At 47.6% G+C, this 18,863-nt stretch overlaps 1 protein-coding gene across 1 annotated transcript in view; it reads left to right on the top strand.

Annotated features, from left to right (window-relative positions):
* Window positions 1–18,863, top strand: part of LOC119963763 (probable protein S-acyltransferase 23) — a 97,308-nt gene that overhangs the window by 6,028 nt on the left and 72,417 nt on the right. The window contains exon 3 of the mRNA XM_038793058.1: window positions 11,375–11,445. Coding sequence (XP_038648986.1) covers window positions 11,375–11,445 — 71 coding nt within the window. The remainder of the gene's footprint in view (window positions 1–11,374; window positions 11,446–18,863) is intronic.

The raw sequence follows: 18,863 nt of genomic DNA on the forward strand, positions 1-18,863 counted from the left end.
TCCACTAAGATGTGGTATGTCCTGGCTGGCAGAGTGGCAGGAATGTTCAGGGGCTGAGTGAGAGGGTGTACAGGTTTTCAGACACAGCACTGAAGGTCCTGTTGGAGGAGTCCTGTACCTGCAGAACTAAAGGAATCTATCTCACCCTCCTGGAGCTCAGCCTGGCCTCATGTCCTCCTGCCATCCCTGCTGGCAAGATACCAATGATCAAGCACTCTTTTTCTTCTGGCGACTCCAATAAGGTGCTCTGAGTAGCACAACGCTTATTGTTTTCAGGTAATTTCCTCAGAGAATTTCCAGAATAATTTTTGCTTGAATGTAGATGAAGTCATGATAAAGGGCGAGATCTTCCAGCTGTTCATGCCTGCGCGTTCCCCTGCGGCATGGGGTGGATTCAATGAGAAATCACATTGACAGTAGATCCGGACAATGGGGAGGACAGAGAATCTCACCTGAAGTGTCCCAAACCATTTCCTGAGTCAAAATTTCACCAGCAAGTGAACAGAAAAGTGATATTTTGAGTTAAGTGTCAGCTGTGGCTCAATTAGTACCACTCTCACCTCGGAGCTAAAAGGTTGTGGATCCTCCAGGACATGAGCACAGAAATCTAGGCTGACATTCCAGTGCAATATGGAGTGAGTGCTGCACTGTCACAGATGCCTTCTTTCGGATCAAGCATTAAATCGAAGTCCTGACCATCCTTTCAGGTGGGCATAAGAGATCACGGGGCACTACTTTAAAAAAGAGCAGGGGAATTATCCCTGGTGTCCTGGTCAATATTTATCCTTCAATCCATATCACAAAAATAAACATATTATCTGGTCATTATCAAATTGCTGTTTATGGGAGCTTTCTGTGTGAAGATTTGCTGTGTTTCCTACATGACAATGGTACAACTCTCTTTGCCTTCTGGGACTGGGTGCAGTCCCCAGCAGTGGCCATTAATTCTGGTGCCCCTGCTGCGTTTTCTATCTCCCTCCTGCATTTTAACTCATCGTTGTTCGAGATCCGACCCACTACAGTCATGTCATCAGCAAGCTTGTAGATGGAGTTGGAGCCAATTTTGCCACACAGTCATGTGTGTATAGGGAGTCTAGTAGGGGGCTAAGTATGCAGCCTTGTGAGGCTCCGGAATTGAGGACTATTATGGACTATCGATGAACTCAGTCGAGCCGCAAGTCAAATTCTCTGAGTTTCAGTTGTCTCAGGGCCTTCGTCCGCATGGTGGGCCTTGCACGTTGCTTCCTTCCGTCTCTGGTTGGTCATCCAATCTTCTCTGCGACCTCTGCGCCAAGTCTTCGCTGGGGAGGGTCCTGAGTGGTCGATCTTTATACTCCTCTTCATGCCTTTTCAGAAGGTTCTCTGGCCCTCAGCCAATGAGGTCTTGGGCCTTAGGTCACAATACCCAATGATGTTGCTGATCATAACTCTGCAGGATACCAGAAACCCAACCCCAGGTGTATTGCTTGCAAGTATCCTCTCTCCATATATGGTAACTGGGTGCCACAAACTCTACCTTTATCTGGGCAACCCAATTGATCCATATGAAAAGAACTGATCATCTCCTGATGTGTTGTTGACAGGGCCGGCCCAGACATATCCTGGCAGTCTGTCTGTGTTCAGTGTATTTGATCTTGACCAAGTTCGAATTCCCAGCAGGCCTGACTGTGGTTTAATTTAAAATGTCCAAATTTTAATTTAGAGTCTCCAATTTTATATCGGGCCTAACATTCGGGCCGCTGTCCATTTTATCCACAGTGGTCATTCACATTTATTCTGGTTAAGTTAAATCTGTAGGGTCAGCTAATTGAGCTGACAGATAAATGCAAAAATATTGAGGAGGTTGTGGAGAGATAATGACTGTGACCATGTTGCACAGAGACTGTCAGACGTGACTTAGGTTAGGGCTGTTCCAATGTTGTGAGAGTGGAAGAAGTTTGATTTGGAGATATTAAAAAAGAGAGATGCAGGAGAGATGGACGTGAGTTTGGGAGGCAGCAATATGTCCAAGGACTTTGAACAAAAAAGAGGTCTGCAGTAGTTTCAAACTCTGAGATTTTGAGGTTTTCTTTGGAGAGGGTGTGAAGAGAGCAGTTTTTAGATAAGTGGAGAGAAAACAGCCAGAGGAAGAACCATTTCCATTTCCATGCAAGCATGGGTGGTAGGTATGGAAATTGAGATGAGCTCACAGAAAGCATGCAGGAGATGATAGAGACAATGGAGAGAGGCAGAAGCTCACAGCTAGGTGAATTTTGGCTGAGTGCACAATTGGAAGGGGTCAGAGGGCCAACAGCAGCTGAACAGATGGTCTCCATTTGGTGGGAAGTAATTTATGAGCTGCTTGCACTTGTTGGGAATGGGACAATGGGGGCAGATTTATGGAGGTGGCAGAAAGAACCTCAGAGTTATCTTTGCTGTCCAGGATAATCCTAGAGCTGTGGATAGTTTTAGCAGACACAAGCAAGGACCAGCAGGGTTTGACATTCTCCAGCCAGCTCTAGTGATGGATGGCTAGTTCAGCTTTGTGGCAAAAATTTTCACTTTATAAAAAAATAGATTATTTTACAGGACGTGCGTGTCACTGGCAGGCCAGCATTTATTACCCATTGCTAATTGTCCTTGAGAAGGTGAAATGAAAAAATGAAAATCGCTTATTGTCACGAGTAGGCTTCAATGAAGTTACTGTGAAAAGCCCTTAGTCACCACATTCCGGCGCCTGTCCGGGGGGGCTGGTACGGGAATCGAACCGTGCTGCTGGCCTGCTTGGTCTGCTTTAAAAGCCAGCGATTTAGCCCAGTGAGCTAAACCGGTGGTGACTTCTGCAGTTAATGTAATATAGATACACCCTGTTGGAAAGGGTGTTCCAGGATTTTGACCCAGCAACCATGAAGGAACGGCGATATAGTTCCAGTCAGGATGGTGTGTGGCTTGGAGAGGAAGTTGCAGGTGGTAGCGTTCCCATGTCTCTGCTACCATTGTCCTTCGAGGTGGTAGAGGATTTGAAAGGTGCTGTTGAAGTAGCCTTGGTGAGTTCCTGTGGCGCATTTTGCAGCTGGTACACACTGCTGCCACTCTGTGTCAGCACTGAAGGGAGTGAATGTTGGAGGTGGTGGATGGGATGCCTTCAGGTGGGCTGATTTGTCCTTGATGGTGTCAAGTTCCTTGAGTATTGTTGGTGCTACACTCATCCAGGCAAGTGGAAAGGATTCCATTGAAGTCCTGAATGTTTGCACCCCTTGGACTTGGGAGACCAAAGATGGTGCTCGTATCAGAAGGGAACACAGATCTAAGACAGTGGAATTTTTTCTGAGGATGAGGTTACCAAAGTGGGGGATGAGAGAGTTGATGAGCAAATCAACAGCTGCAAAGCTTTTCCAAGGCAGATATCAGAGGCTGTTTTGGATAGGCAAAGGTGAATGTTGGTGCTGAAGGATACAAGGAAGTATTTGGGGATTGCATTGTTATTGTTATTGTCTGAGATCACAGGAGTTGAGCAACAGATATTGGGTTGATCCCCCAGCCTCGTGTTTCTTGGCGGCGCGGCGTTAGCTGGTGGTGGGATTCTCTACATCAGTCACCAGAGAGCAACTAAGGGCAGGCACCCTGACTAACTTACATTGAGGCTACCTCAAATCAAGAACATTCATAGAGTAAATGAGAAAACATGGTTTGCAGTGGCAATTGGGTGGGTAAATAGAGGACAGATGTTTGTGATTAATGGAAAAAGAACCGGAGGTGATGTGTGGATAGAAATTGAAACATAAATTATTATGAGCTGAAATGTGCTGCCAGAAAGGGTGGTGAAAGAAGATTTGGGCACAAACTTCAAAAGGGAATTGAACAAATACTTGAAAGGGAAAAGAATAAAGACTGTGGGACGAACTGAATAACACTTCCACAGAACAGGTATGATGGGCTAAATAACCTCCTCCTCTGTTTCTAATTCTGGAAACTTGGGTCAACTAACTCAAACATAGACTGGGAATTAAATCTGCAACTTCCTGGTCTGGATGGCTCTGTTGGGTGAGGCCTTTATGAACTAAACCATCAGCAAAGCTCCCTCAGGAGTTTTAATATGTCAAACAACATGGTAGCATTGCGGATAGCACAATTGCTTCACAGCTCCAGGGTCCTAGGTTTGATTCCGGCTTGGGTCACTGTCTGTGCGGAGTCTGCACATCCTCCCCGTGTGTGCGTGGGTTTCCTCCGGGTGCTCCGGTTTCCTCCCACAGTCCAAAGTTGTGCAGGTTAGGTGGATTGGCCATGATAAATTGCCCTTAGTGTCCAAAATTGCCCTCAGTGTTGGGTGGGGTTACTGGGTTATGGGGATAGGGTGGAGGTGTTGACCTTGGGTAGGGTGCTCATTCCAAGAGCCGGTGCAGACTCGATGGCCGAATGGCCTCCATCTGCATTGTAAATTCTATGATAAAGGATTGTGCATAAATGGTTAGTGGGATGATTTGATTGACTAAATGACTCCTCCCACTTTTTATTTCTTCCTAGATTCTAATAACAATAATAAAATTCTGCAATCTGAAGTCACCTTTACCAGATATATTCTTGTTTTACTGAAGGTACTAAAATAACTTGCTCTATTTTTACTGAAGTAAGGTCTTAAAGCATATGAACAAGATAAAATATCAATAGGCCGAATTTAAACACCCTCCACCCCAGTTGGTGTTTGTTGAGGGGTAGGGGCAGATGAACTGAAATAGTCTTCACTTTTTCTGCACAGATATACCTTTCAAATCTATTTTTATTTTGCTGTAGAATCTCAAATTACCTTTAACCACAGAATATTGTCCCAATATATGTACAGTGGAACCCTAATTTGATGATAGCAAACCACAAATATGAAAAGCCACAAGAGTAAAAGGTTTGAAATGTATTTCTGTTTGTGTTGCCAATGCTATTCACTGTGAATAGCAACAGATGGTAGGATCCAACAGGCAACAATGGAATGTCCACTTGTTGTTAAATTATTCCTGCCCTCCACCCTTTCACAGACCTTCATTGTTGTGCTTTTCTCACCTTTATGTTGAAGACCATCCAACTCCCACCTACTCCCACCAACTCCTCTTTGACTCTGTCCTTGCTTTAAGAATTGTTAATCTTGAACGTCTTACAGTTCTGATGAAAGGTCATTGACCTGAAACACAAATTCTGTTTCTCCCTCCACAGATCCTAACTGATTGGCTGATCGAGTATTTCCTGCATTTTATGTTTTTATTTTGAATTGACAGCTCCTGTTTTTGCTTCTCCAAGTATTACTTTGTTTTCTATTTGCTGTTTCTTGGATTTTTGTTCTTGTGCAGCACAGTTAGAGAAGGTAACGTCACATGGGATGTTTGCTTTACTCAGCTAAGCAGTTCAAATAACAATAGGTGCCAGTCAAGGTGCCTTGTCTGTGGGAACATTTGTTTTAAAAAGAATGATTACTCAGTGATTCAGTCGCTCCAACTCTGCAGTCCTTATGTAATACGGACAGCTGTATGACAGGACTGTTACACCTGTCAATACAGCATTCATTGATAGAGTAATTGTACAGCACTTGGTACAACATGGTCCTTGTGCCATAATATAACAGAAATTACAGTTTAAATCAGTTTCTCAGTGTAAGCTAATTAGGTTAATCTTTTTAAATATTAGATCAGATAGTTTAGTGTCAGCAGCTTTACTGCTCCATTAAGAGCTGTAAGATTTGCATATTTTCTCTCCTTTCTGTGAGATTGCTGCATCAGTAGTGGTAAACACGCACGTGATGCATGTCCTCATTACTTACAAGTCCTTGGCGTCTTTTGTTCAAGCTTACCACCTTATACCTGAGTTCAAATTTAATGCAGAGAAGTGTGGTGTGATTCATTTTGGTGGGAAGAACAGGCAGTGACAATATCAAAACAGGGTATAATTCTAAAGGGGATGCAGGAGCACAGAGAACTAGGTATGTGCATGGGAGATGGCAGGACAGGTAAGAGCCCAGTTAATACAGCAAACAGCATCCTAGGTTTTATTTATAGAGTACAGAAGAAGGGATGTTATGTTAAACTTGTGGAGAGCACTGCTTCGTCCTAAGCTGGTATATTGAGGTTGATTCTCTGCTGCCTACTCCAATGGAGAATTGAGCACGGTCTAAAAACAGGCTCGCCGCTCATTCCGATGCTCCAGGTTGCCGCCAAGGGCAGCAGCAAGCTACATGCCCCGTGCTGGCAGGAGGATGTAATTGAGTAATTTGCACCCACTTGCATCAGTTTAACACTCTAAAAGCCCAATGCTCTGGCCCTCTCAGCCAGGATTCACATGAATGTGGGTTGGTGCAGGTATTTTCAAGCGTGGCCTTGATGCAGTGGGTCAAGTGAGTAAGTGTGTAACATAGGTGCCCCCAAAGTCCATTGGAGGACCCCCCATCAGGACCTCCCATCACACCTCCATCAGAGACCCTCATCAGACCCCTGTCAGAGACTCCTGCCTGAAAACTGAAGAGAAGTCCAGGCAGTAGAGTAAAAACTCACTGCATTTTCATTTACCCTTTCCTACCATCTGCTGCTTCAGATAGAGGTGTTCAAAGCAGCAGCTGTGCCATGTGTCAGAGGCTTCCTGGAAAGTCCATTATATCGGAGGACTTGAAATCCCCTGGCAGCCTTTGAAATGCAAATCTTCTATTCAATTACTCACAGCAATACATTGCTTTAGCCAGTGATTGACATTTTATTACCCCAGAGATAGTTGCTTGGTGGATTGTTGATCTATCTTTCTCTGCATGCTTGACTGCATCTCCATTAGCCTACTTTGATGCCAAGGACAATGTTTTCAAATACTCTTGCTATGATTGACAGTCCCTCATCACATCAAAAGCAGTTATAAGTGCTTCCTGATGTGAAAAAGTGAAAGTCAAAGCATTAGCACTTGGAGAAGAGAAGGTTGCAAGGAGTTATGATACAAGTATACAAAATCATGAGGGGTCTCGGCAGAGTAGGTAGGCAAAAATGTGTCCCTGGTGGTGGAAGATTGAGAACAAAGGGACATACAATTAAGATAATGGGCAAAAGAAGAAATGAAGACATGAGGAAAACCCCTTTCATCCAGTGAGTGGTTGGGATCTGGAATGCACTGTCTGAGAGTGTGGTAGAGGTAATTCAATTAAGGCATTTAAGTGAGAAGTGGATTATTATCTGAAAAGGAAAAATGTGCAGGGCTTCCGGGAGAAGGCAGGGAGAGGCACAATGTAAATTGCTCCTTCAGAGGGTCAGAACAAACATAATGTGCCGAATGGCCTCCTTCTGTTCTGTAACCATTCTACGATTCTATACGTTCTGGCAGCATGGTGGCACAGTGGTTAGCGCTGGGACTATGGCGCTGAGGACCCGGGTTCGAATCCCAGCCCTGGGTCACTGTCCATGTGGAATTTGCACATTCTCCCCGTGTCTGCGTTGGTCTCACCCGCACAACCCAAAGATGTGCAGGTTAGGTGGATTGGTCATGCTAAATTTCCCCTTAATTGGAAAAGTAACTGGGTACTTTAAAACATTTTTTTAATGATTCTATACATTCTCAAGTTTTATGCCTCAGCGTCGCTCAAAGGGTTGTGGAATTTGGAACTGTGTACCCCACAGGCATGTGGATATTCATTTATTGAGTATATTCAAAGCTGAGATTGATACACATTAGGGAAATTAAGGAACATGGGGATTGAGCAGGAAGGTGGAGTTGAAGTCAAAGATCATCCATGATCTTATTGGATGAGGGAGGCTTAAGAGGCTCTAGAGCCTACTCCTGTTCCTATTCCTTATGTTACATTATGCACTTACTTTTGGCTACAGGATAACCATGCATTGTAATTCTGTTTCTACAGTTATACAAAATGGTTTATCTGATTCAGTAAGGACAGTGAAGGTCTTTATTTCTAACTCCAAGGGCTCTGCTCAAACCTCTTGCTCCTAGTCAGAGATGCAGTATTTTCTAACTTTTTTGACTGCAAACCAACACCGAGGAGGACAAGCTACTTAAAGAGGGAGGAGGAAAAGGAGGGGTGAAACATTCTCAGCACGAGGGAATATCCACCCAGGTTGCTCAGGAAGCAATTCTCCAACCTCACCAAGTAACCACTTATGTGATGTATCTGCTTCACTAAGGAGGTGTTCACTTGAACATTGCAAGCAGAATTGCAGTCTCAGAGCTGGGCATTGTCAGTGGCTGTGACGGTCACCGTGAAAATACAAATTTTGGAGTCAGGTTCCTTCAAGGCTGGGACAGGTTATATTTCCACAATCTCCCAGTTTGTCATTTAATGTTTCATGAGAGAGGTCACTGAGACTCCTTGTGCAAAGAGAGCTGAATATATTTAATTTTCTCATGTCAGAGAGAAGCAAACAGAGCAGGCATGTGGCTTACCAGGATAGTAGGCTTCACCATTGTGCAGGGTGCCATTCACTGTAGACATGTCACTTTGCGGGCACTGCATTCGAATTCAAAGATGTATCACAACCAGTAAGGATTTTATGATGCATTTACTCTGCAGCTGTCCATCATAAGAGTTTGAACCATCACAAGAAACCAGAGAGTGGCCACTGCTATTTGCTGACCACCTGACTCATCTGTCACTGACCACCAAAGTGTTCTGTTGGCCACAAAGCTGAAATAAAAGCCACCACAAAACAGACATTCAAAATCAACTTTGCCAATCAGTCTAGAAGGCCCAACTTCGGGCTGCACATCTCAACAAGCACAGCAGCAGTCCGGGCCAGCTGGCTTTCTAAAACATTCAGTCATGCGACATGAGCGTCATTGCTAAGCGCAATACTTATCTCCCATCCTTAATTGTCTTTCACACTGTGGTGGTGAGCTACCCTATTGAACCACTGCAGTCCATATGATTCAGGTACACCAACAGCAATGTTCCCTCTAAGTTGCATATCTGTGCAGAGACCTGAATGTGTTCATGAAGGCCACACACCAAATAGTCCCTTTTAAATTATCTCACAGGAGCAGCAGTGCAAAAAGTTTAAAAGGACTGTGAACCTAAAGGAATTGCCTGTGCCCGCTACAAAAGAATTGGAGGGAAGCTGGTTGGTGCTGCTAGGTAGGATGTTACAAGGTTTTCACCCAGTAACATTGAAGAAATGACAATAGTCATGGAAGCTTGGAGCAAAATGGTGCTGTTCCCAGGTGCCTCTTCCCTTGTTCTTCTAGTCAATAGAGGTTACAGATCTGGAAGGAGCTGTCAAAGCAGCCTTGGCAAGTTACTGTAGTGGATCATTGAGGTGGTACACATGGCTGCCAGAGTGTGCTGGTGGTGGTGGAGGGAATGAATGTTTAAGATGGTAAATGGGGTGCCATTCAAGGTGGTTCCTTTGTCCTGGATGGTACAGAAATTCTTAAATGTTGTAGACAGTGCTCATGTAGACAGGCCTTGTAGGCAGTGCACAGGGTTTGGAGAGTCAGGAGGTGAGTTACTTACTCAGAATTCCCTGCTCTTGTAGCCAAGTATTTATGTGCCAGATCCAGTTTATATTCCGGTCAATGATGACGCCACAATATGGGATTCAGTGATGGTAATGTCATTGAATGTCGAAGGAGGTTTTGGAGATGATCACTGCCCAACACTGGTCTCTTCAGTATCAGCGGTGCTGTGAGTGGAACTGAACACTGTGCAATCATCAGCGAACATCCAATTTCTGACTGTATGATGAAGCAGCTAGAATAGCTGGTCCTATGATACTGCCCTGAGGAAATCCTACAGCTATGCCCTGGTGCTGAGATAATTGGCCTCTAACAAATACCATCAAATAAAAAGAAACAACATACTGCGGATGCTGTAAAACTGAAATAAAAACGAATGGTTTCGGAAATATTCAATGGGCTGTCAGCCCGGGGATTTCCCGACGGTGTGGGGCTGCCCACGATGGAAAACCCCATTGGCTGGCTGGCGAGATGGAGAATCCCGGGGCATGGCGCACAGAAATCTGGTGCAGCGGGATGATGAGTGCCACCCAATAGGTCTAGCAGCATCTATGAAGAGAGAAACAGAGTTAATGGCCTGTAACTTCTGTGGAGTGGCAATCAGTCAGATTGCCACTCCACTCCCAGTTTTCTAACAAAATCTAGATGCTCCTTTTTTGGCTGACTTTCCTACTCAGGCTGGGTGAGAACTGTGCAGTTTAGTGGGTTTCCAAGTCCTTGTGTGGTGGCCGCTGAATTGAAGGTTAGGAGGTCACATCCCGATTTTACAGCAAAAGCTGCAAAGCGAGTAATTTTAATGGTCCAGCCATTTTGAGAAACCAGAGAAAAGGTTAGTTTGGAAGATACGTGGGCAGGATTGGGGACTGGGGGGGTTAGTAGGTCGGGTGTGGGCCGGGTGATCAGGGGATCGAGTGGTGGGGGTGTCGAGTGGTCAGTGGGGTGGTCGTGGTCGGTGGGGAGGGGTTAATGGGGGGGTTAGGTGGTCAGGGAATGATCAATAGTCGGGGTTCGGGTAGTAAGTGGGGCTGTGGTCAGTGGAGAGGTCAGGTGGTCAGTGGGATGTGGTCAGTGGGAGAGGTTGGATGTTCACTGGGGCTGATCAATGGTGGGGGGTTGGGTGGTCAGTGGGGGTGTGGTCAGTGAGTGGGTGGGTTCAGGTGGTCAGTGGGGTGGAGTCAGTGGGGGGTAGATGGTCAGTGGGGCTGGGTCAGTGGGGAGTCAGGGGATGATCAATGGTGAAGGGTTGGGTAGTAAGTGGGGGTGTGGTCAGTGGGGAGGTCAGGTGGTCAGTGGGGTGGAGTCAGTGGGGGGTAGATGGTCAGTGGGGCTGGGTCAGTGGGGAGTCAGGGGATGATCAATGATGAGGGTTCGGGTGGTCAGTCTGGGTCTATCAGTGAGGTGGACACGGAGAATCTCTCTGCCGGCGAGGGAGCGCCATGCGGGAAAACATGACTGACGGACGGACTGGAGAATCTCTCCCCTTAAATTGTCCTCTGACCAATGACCTCCCTAACATTGTTTTCCTATCTAAAAAGACCCTCATGTCAGTGCTTCAGTGGTCAGTGTGACAGCTAATCAAATGCCCCTTTGTCTTTGTGATTTGAAGCTGACTTACAAACTGACTGGCTCTACTGTTATAATAAACTCGGGAAAGAAATTTAAATTTTAGAATTTGCACTCCAACTTTAATGGTTTTGAATATAAAAGTGCATTTCCATGCGTTAACCATCCAAATATTGTTCTTTAGAGTATTGTGCATGCCTTGATCTGTAAGAAATGACAGATCCCCAGTCATAATCAGTCCACGGTCAAATATATAATAAACCAAAACAGAGCATGATTTAGCTGAATGCAATAATAAATAGTCCTGCTCAATCTTAACTTTGTCCCTTTTTCCCACATTCTTATTTTTGCATAGGGCACTGTGAGTTAACTCGCCTCCTGATATATTCCAGCTTAAATCCTAGACAACTGAATGGCTTTGGTCAGGTAAGAGTTTTTTTTTTAAACCACCAAACACCGCCACCATGCACCCCACCCCACCCCTATCCTCCCCTCCCCACCCCACCCCCAACACCAAATTCCCCTATTTTATATTGACAAATATTTAAAAGTACATCACATGGGTGCTGACCACCTTCAAGTATCTCACCCAAAGAGATATTCTTTGTGTGGGAACAGGGGAACCTGAAGGTTTCAATGAAAGTATGTGGGCTAAGCATCTATATACCATTTTTTGTGTGTTTAATATTTTTAGCATTTGATCAATTAGTTCAAGAATTGGTGAGCTTCGAAGTAATGAAGTACAAGCATCAGGGAAAGATCAAAACACCTAAAGTGGCATCAACACAAGGGAAAGAGCTGTGTGGTGAGGAGCTGGTGAGAGTTTTTTTTCTAGATCAGGGACAAGTCTTAAGTTTATTTCTGATAAAGTTTAGATAGTAGTCCAATAAATAGAAGTCTGGCAGGGCACCATATTTCTGTCAAATGCACTTTGGGTGCCATGTGAGTCGAAGAGGCCGGCATTCTGGCCTTTGCGTCTCTAGTAGCCTGGCGCAGGATACTTTTACAGTGGAGGGATACGCGGACCTCGAGTTCAGAGACCTGGGTCAACGACATGGCTGGGTTCATCAAGTTGGAGAGGATGAAATTTGCTCTGGGGGGGGTAGCTACAGGGGTTCTTTCGGCAGTGGCACCCCTTTCTCGATTTCCTGGCGAAGGGTAGAGAGGTCTCGGCAGCAACCGGGGGGCGGGGTTTGGGGATGGTTGGGGTTTTTTTTTGCGGCGATGGGTTTGTTATGTTATTTTTTATTATTTATTTTGGGGGGGAGAGTTCTTTTCTTGTTTTGGTGTGGAAACACGCCTTGTTTTAAATTCCGGGGAGAATATTTGTTATTGTTATTAAAAAACTTGAATAAAAATTATTTGAAAAAAAGTAATGAGTAGTAGTTAAGGGTGAGAATCATCAGAGCAAAATCGATAGCATCATGGGTGGCTCAGCTGTACATAGGGGGAGGAAGAAAGTCAAAAAAGCAATAGTGACAGAGGGTACAGTGGTTAGGGGACAGACAGGCATTTCTGTGGCCGCAGACATGATTCCAGGATTGTATGTTATCTCAGTGGTGCCAGGGTCAATGTCAGTAAGCGGCTGCAGAATATTCTGAAGGGAAAGAGTGATCAGTCGAACGTTGTGAGATTTTCATCTGTGAGGTCTTCAAGCCATCTTTAAATGTTGTGGATGTCCATAGCAAGGGTAACTACAGCTGCTGCCTGTCTTCCTACCAAACACTTCCAGGACAGAGCCATGTTCTTGGTTACATGCTGAGGGTCATTTTGACTTCCCTTGACCATGAACAGCCTGTAGATTCATAGTTGCAGGATATTGCTAATAAGGAATTCACCTTGTTAGCTGTGAGAGCACTTCCCAGCTGCAAGTTCTGTTTGCTTGCTGTTCCAGTTGGAGCAGCAAATGCCTGGAAGCTGTTGTAGCTGAGAGTTTGTTTGCTGTTTGCTGTTGCCTTCTGTTTGCCTGCAGCCTCTTCCCCTTGGGCTTACTTACTGCTTTCTGGATGAAGAGAAGAAAGAAAGAAGTTTGTTGCCTTTTGGTCTCTTTTACCTGGAGTGTGGTGAGGGGTAGATTTTTGCAGGCTTGCTACCGGGCTGAGGATGCAGGAGGTCTTGTTCGAGCAGTCTGTGGATGTTTTATAAAGGCCTGTTTTGTGTGTTGAACTGCATTTGGTTCTGGACCTGTGGGTCACCTGTTAATGCCCCGAATGCCCTGTGTTCCTGTGGCCCGGTCCTTGGAGAGGGTGATAATAGAAGGTCAGATGGCGATAATGCAGGAAAGGACAGGTGGTGGCCCGGCTCAACTGTGCAGCCCGGAGGTTGCGCCGGGACACTTTCATGGACTACCGGTGACGTTTTATATTCATTGGCCATCGCTGGTGTTCCTTCATTTCCTTTTGGTCTATGGTTGTCGGGTGGGGGGGGAGGGAATTGTATGATGGATACCATGGGCAGGATTCTCCTGTACACGGCGGGCGGGGGGCCCAGCGGGACAGAGTGTCGTGAACCACTCCGGCGTCGGCCCGCCCCAAAGGTGCGGAATTCTCCGCACTTTCAGGGGCTAGGCCGGTGCTGGAGTGGTTTGCACCCCGCCGCCTGGCGTGGATGGCCTTTGGCGCCATGCCAGTCGGGGCTGAAGGTACTCCGCCAGCTGGCGCGAGTCCGCGCATGCGCGGGAGCGTCAGCGGCTGCTGACATCATCTCCACGCATGCGCGGGGGGGGGGTTCACCTACGCGTCGGCCTTCATGAAGGCTGACACAGCCGACGCGTAGGAAAAGAGTGCTCCACATCACAGGCCCACCCGCGGATCAGTGGGCCCCGATCGTGGGCCAGGCCACCGTGGGGGCACCCCCCCGGGGCCAGATCGCCCCGCGCACCCCCCAGGACCCCGGAGCCCGCCCGTGCCGCCAGGTCCCGCTGGTACCTGACCTAGTCTAATCTACGCCGGTGGGATGGCAAAGAACCAGCGGGACTTCGGCGTGTCGCGGGCTGGAGAATAGTCAGGGGGGCCACTGCGAGTGGCCGCCAACCAGCACGGTGCAATTTCCGCCCCCGCCGAATCTCCGGTGCCGGAGAATTCGGTGGACGGCGGGGGCGGGATTCACCCCCCCCCCCCCCCCCCCCCCGGCGATTCTCCGACCCAGCGGGGGGTCAGAGAATCCCGCCCCATGTAACTGGGGATGATCTTTTGACAACTGCTGCCCCTCCTGACTCTGTATCCTGGGAGTTGCTGGAAAATGCTGCCAATGCTGAAGAGGTGGTTTTCGCTCTCTCTCCCTCCCCTTCTATGTTCCAGGTCTGTGAGACCTTCCAATGATTGGCTTACCAAGTGGATTTCCACTTATGCAGGTCCACTGTAGGGGCTGCGGGGAGGGGGGGTCATTTTTGTACTGTTGGCTCTTTTGCCTGGCTGCTGTGTGCTTGTCTGCTGCAATCCCTCTCGCTTCTACACTTCTACGGCCTGGATGCCAGCAAATTACCAGTGCTGGAGATGTGGGGTGTTCAGTCTCCTTCTTCAACTGTGCCCCGTGTTGACGTGACTTCATCCGGTAGTCTGTGCTGCTCGCTCTCACACACGTATACTCTAAATGACACGCACACGCAGTCATTCATGCCTATACTCTTTATGCATGCACACTCTTGCCGATATACAGGCACTGATGTTCACTCGCATGCTTTCCTGTACATGCATTGGCCACCTTTCTGCTGATGTAGGTCTGCTGTTGGGGCCGCTGGGGGTGGGTGGGTTGCGCTGACTCCACCTTGGTGTACAGCTGATATCTTCATTGTCTTCCTGACTGTTTTGTATTTGCCTTCAGTGGTTGTTCTGGACTGAACTGTGCCCCTCTTGGGAGGGGTGGAATGGTTTTCTCTCTCTCTGCTCCACCATGCTCCGTATTGGAGCAGCCCTTTCTGGTGTTCTGGGTTGATGAGCCTTCTGCTTATGTAGCCCGGGAGGTTGGGTATGGGGAGTGGGGGGGGGGGGTGAGTGTGTTCTGGATGCCAAATGCTTGGTGTCCTCATTGTATTGTTTTTTTTATTTTGATTCTGTCAATAAATAAAATATTTGCAGATTCTGATTGCTAGTTGCTCCTGCTGGTGGCTGCAAATGCCTGTAGGCTGCTGTTGCTGTTTCCTTCCTTTTCTGTAGCCAGAAAGAAGGACAATTTCTTCTAAGATACCTGGGTCCTGGAACACTGGCTTCGGGGGACATATGAATCCAGAAGGCAATCCGGTTTGAGGAAGAAGGCCCTGCGGGACCTGGGTCGACATTGTCCCAAATGGGCCAGCTAATGATGCCATTGAAGAAATGCTTTTGCAGATTGCTGATGCTTTTGTTGCTGGTGTGGTGAGTGCTGCATGGAACTAGCATGTCACCACGGGATGAACACTCTGGAAGTCAAGAATAGTCAACTGCAACTTGACTGACAGTGGAATATGTGGGGCGCGATTCTCTCAAAGGGAGACAAAGTGCTGACGCCGGAGTGAAAACCGTAGTGTTTCACTCTGGCGTCGGAGGCCGCTCCTCGCCCCCTATTCTCCCACCCCCAGGGGGCTAGGAGCGGCGGCCCGTCAATCCCACGTGTCGGGCCTTGACGCTTGCGTCAAAGGGGCGCCGCCTGAATGACGCGGCCGGTGGCGCCTAAATGACGTCACCCGCGCATGCGCAGGTTGGCATGTGCGGTTGCCGTCTTCCCCTCCGCCGCCCCGCATGGAGGATTGATCTTGGAGGCTGAACTGTGGGCCACATGTTGTTTTCCCTATCACACTCTGGTCTCGGCAGGGTCTTGACTGATAGTCAAACTGATTCTTCTAACCTTCAGTGAGTGATTGGCTGTCCAGGTGCCCTTTAAATATGGTACCAGATCTTTGACCCCATGAGGCTTTTTTCATTTGTTCACAGGATGTGGGCATCGCTGGCGAGACCAGCATTCATTGCCCATCCCTTGAACTGAATGGCTTGCTAGGCCATTTCAGAGGGTATTTAAGAGTGTTGCATCTGTCCAATTCAGATACTTTCGACCAGTTTGCTTACTCAAAGGTTTTACCTGGGTGTCTTTAATAATGAGAAGATCAAACCACAAACACAAATTCTGGTTCAACAATATTTATTTAACACTCAATTTATCCATACACTACCCACAAATATAATCTTGAGGTATCGAAGAATGGTCTGTACCAGCTGCAAGGATGGCTTGGTAGGTCGTGGATCAGATCCGTGAATCCCTCTCGTTCGTCGTCACGAAGGTGGTTCTCGCATGATGTTCCTTCCTTCTTTTGCTGGTCAGCCATCTTGATTGCCTCTGCATGGAGTCTTCACTCCTGATGTGCACAGGTGCCTGTTTTATCCCCCTTCCTTCTAGCCCTTTTACCATTTCCTCAAGCATTCTGCCAATGATGCCTCAGGAGTGGGTCTCAGCAGCCAGTGGTCCGGATGATGACTGGTTGACATGCCACCTGAGCCCACCCCAGATGTCTCATCTCTGGTGCTGTGGGCTGCACATAACCTGTTCCCATATAAGGTAACAACAGAAACTCTAGGTGACAGAAAGCCTGGCCCATTCTGGGTTACTGCCAATAGACCGGTGCAGATCAATAGCATGTGATGATCTCCTGATGGGCAATTGACGGGGAAGGCCCAGACATGTTCTGGCAGTTTGTCTGTTGGTTGTGTATTTGAACTTGGCCAGTTTGACACCACATGGTGCTGTGTGCTGGAATGTCTGTGGCTTGATTTAAAGTGACCAATTCTTCAATTTAAAATACCCAATTTTAATTGGGCCTAAAGGTTACCTCAAGAGTCAACCACACTGCTGTGGGTCTGGAATCAAATGTAGGCCAGACTAGGTAAGGGTGCCAGATTTCTCTCCCTTAAAGGCATTAGTGAACCAGATGGGGTTTTATAACAATCAACAGTGGCTTCATGATCGTCATTAGACTTTTAATTCCAGATTTTTATTGACTTCAAATTTCACCATCTGCCATGATGGGATTTGAATCCAGGTCCTCAGAGCATTTTCCTGGGTTTCTGGATTACCCGTTCAGTGACGATGCAACTACACCACCACCACCCCGGTAACAGCGGGACCACGATTTCCTGTCGGCCCCACCGCGAGAAACAGTGAGATCCTTGCAGGTGCATAAGTAATGAACTGAACAGCACAAGATTGCATGTGCCACACCACCCCCCCCTCCCCAACCAAAATCATTCACTTCTGTGACCGTCCCCAAACTTAGACTCCAGAGTGGAATACCCCAGCTACAGACGTTGGAGAGGTTGCAGAGAAGGTTTACAAGGATTATGCAAGGATATATGACTAATGTGACTCTTAACTGCGCTCTACAATGGCCTAGCAAGTCACTCAGTTCAAGAGCAATCAAGGATGTTCAATAAATGCTGCACTTGTCAATGATGACAACATTCCATGAAAGAATAAATGTAAAAAGAGGCTTGAGTGGAGCATGAACACTGGTTGGCCCAAATGCATTGGGCTGGATTCTTCACAGCCCCACACCAAAATCGCATTTGGCACGGAGGCAGAGAGTCCACTTTCACGCCAAAATCGGGCCCACCGCCGGTGCGGCGATTCTCTGGCACCCGAGAATCAGCATGTTCGCGGATAATTCCGCACGTCTGGAGGGCCATTGCCAGAGGTGCGCCCAGCGATCCTCCGCTCCCGGCTGGCTTCGGGAAGCTCGCGTGGTGGCTGCGCACTCAGTCTGTGGCTGCCCTGGTGGGGGGTAGGGGGATCGGACACGGGGGGGGGGGGGGGGGGGGGGGGGGGGCCTTATGGGCAGCCGGAGGACAGATCGGACCGGTCGGATCTTCGGGGGGGGGGGGGGGGGGGCTACATTTTGCAGCTACCTCCACAGTCCGAGTCCACCATGGCACTCGACACGGCCGCTGGAGGCTGCCACCGTGCGCGTGCGCGGACTCAAAACCGGAAGTGCAAGGGTCAGTATCCGCAGCTAAAGCTGCATTAATCACTTTGGGTCCCTGCTGGCCCCCTGCAGGTGAGTGAATTGCTTATCTTTTCTTTAGGAAACTCCAGAGTGAAACATCAGCATTATTACGCCAGTGTGGGGACATGGTGCCATTTTGGTCGAATCCAGCCCACTGTTTCTGTGCTGCATATGCCATTAATTTATTTATTTTGAGGTGTTTGTCATATCTAGTCATGAATGGCGATGGAAAATTAAACAACTAACTAAAATCCCCATGCACAATGACAGGGACCACAACATGTCAGTACAAAATACAATATGGAAGCATTAGCAAGAAGTACTGAATAGATGATCCATAGAACATAGAACATAGAACAGTACAGCACAGAACAGGCCCTTCGGCCCTCGATGTTGTGCCGAGCAATGATCACCCTACTTAAACCCACATAACCCGTATACCCGTAACCCAACAATCCCCCCATTAACCTTACACTACGGGCAATTTAGCATGGCCAATCCACCTAACCCGCACATCTTTGGACTGTGGGAGGAAACCGGAGCACCCGGAGGAAACCCACGCACACACGGGGAGGATGCGCAGACTCCGCACAGACAGTGACCCAGCCGGGAATCGAACCTGGGACCCTGGAGCTGTGAAGCATTGATGCTAACCACCATGCTACCGTGAGCCATCACAGCCTCCTTCTGAGATCCCCAGCAGCATAGATGCCAGACTTTAACCCATGTTGATTCACTGCACATGATATCAGGAAAAGGCTGAACATACTGGATACAGCAAAAGCTATGGCTCTGACAAATTCTAACTGTGATGTGGAGATACCGGCGTTGGACTGGGGTGAGCACAGTAAGAAGTCTTACAACACCAGGTTAAAGT

This window comes from Scyliorhinus canicula, chromosome 3 (genome assembly GCF_902713615.1).
Source record: "Scyliorhinus canicula chromosome 3, sScyCan1.1, whole genome shotgun sequence".
In the NCBI taxonomy this organism is placed as follows: domain Eukaryota; kingdom Metazoa; phylum Chordata; class Chondrichthyes; order Carcharhiniformes; family Scyliorhinidae; genus Scyliorhinus; species Scyliorhinus canicula.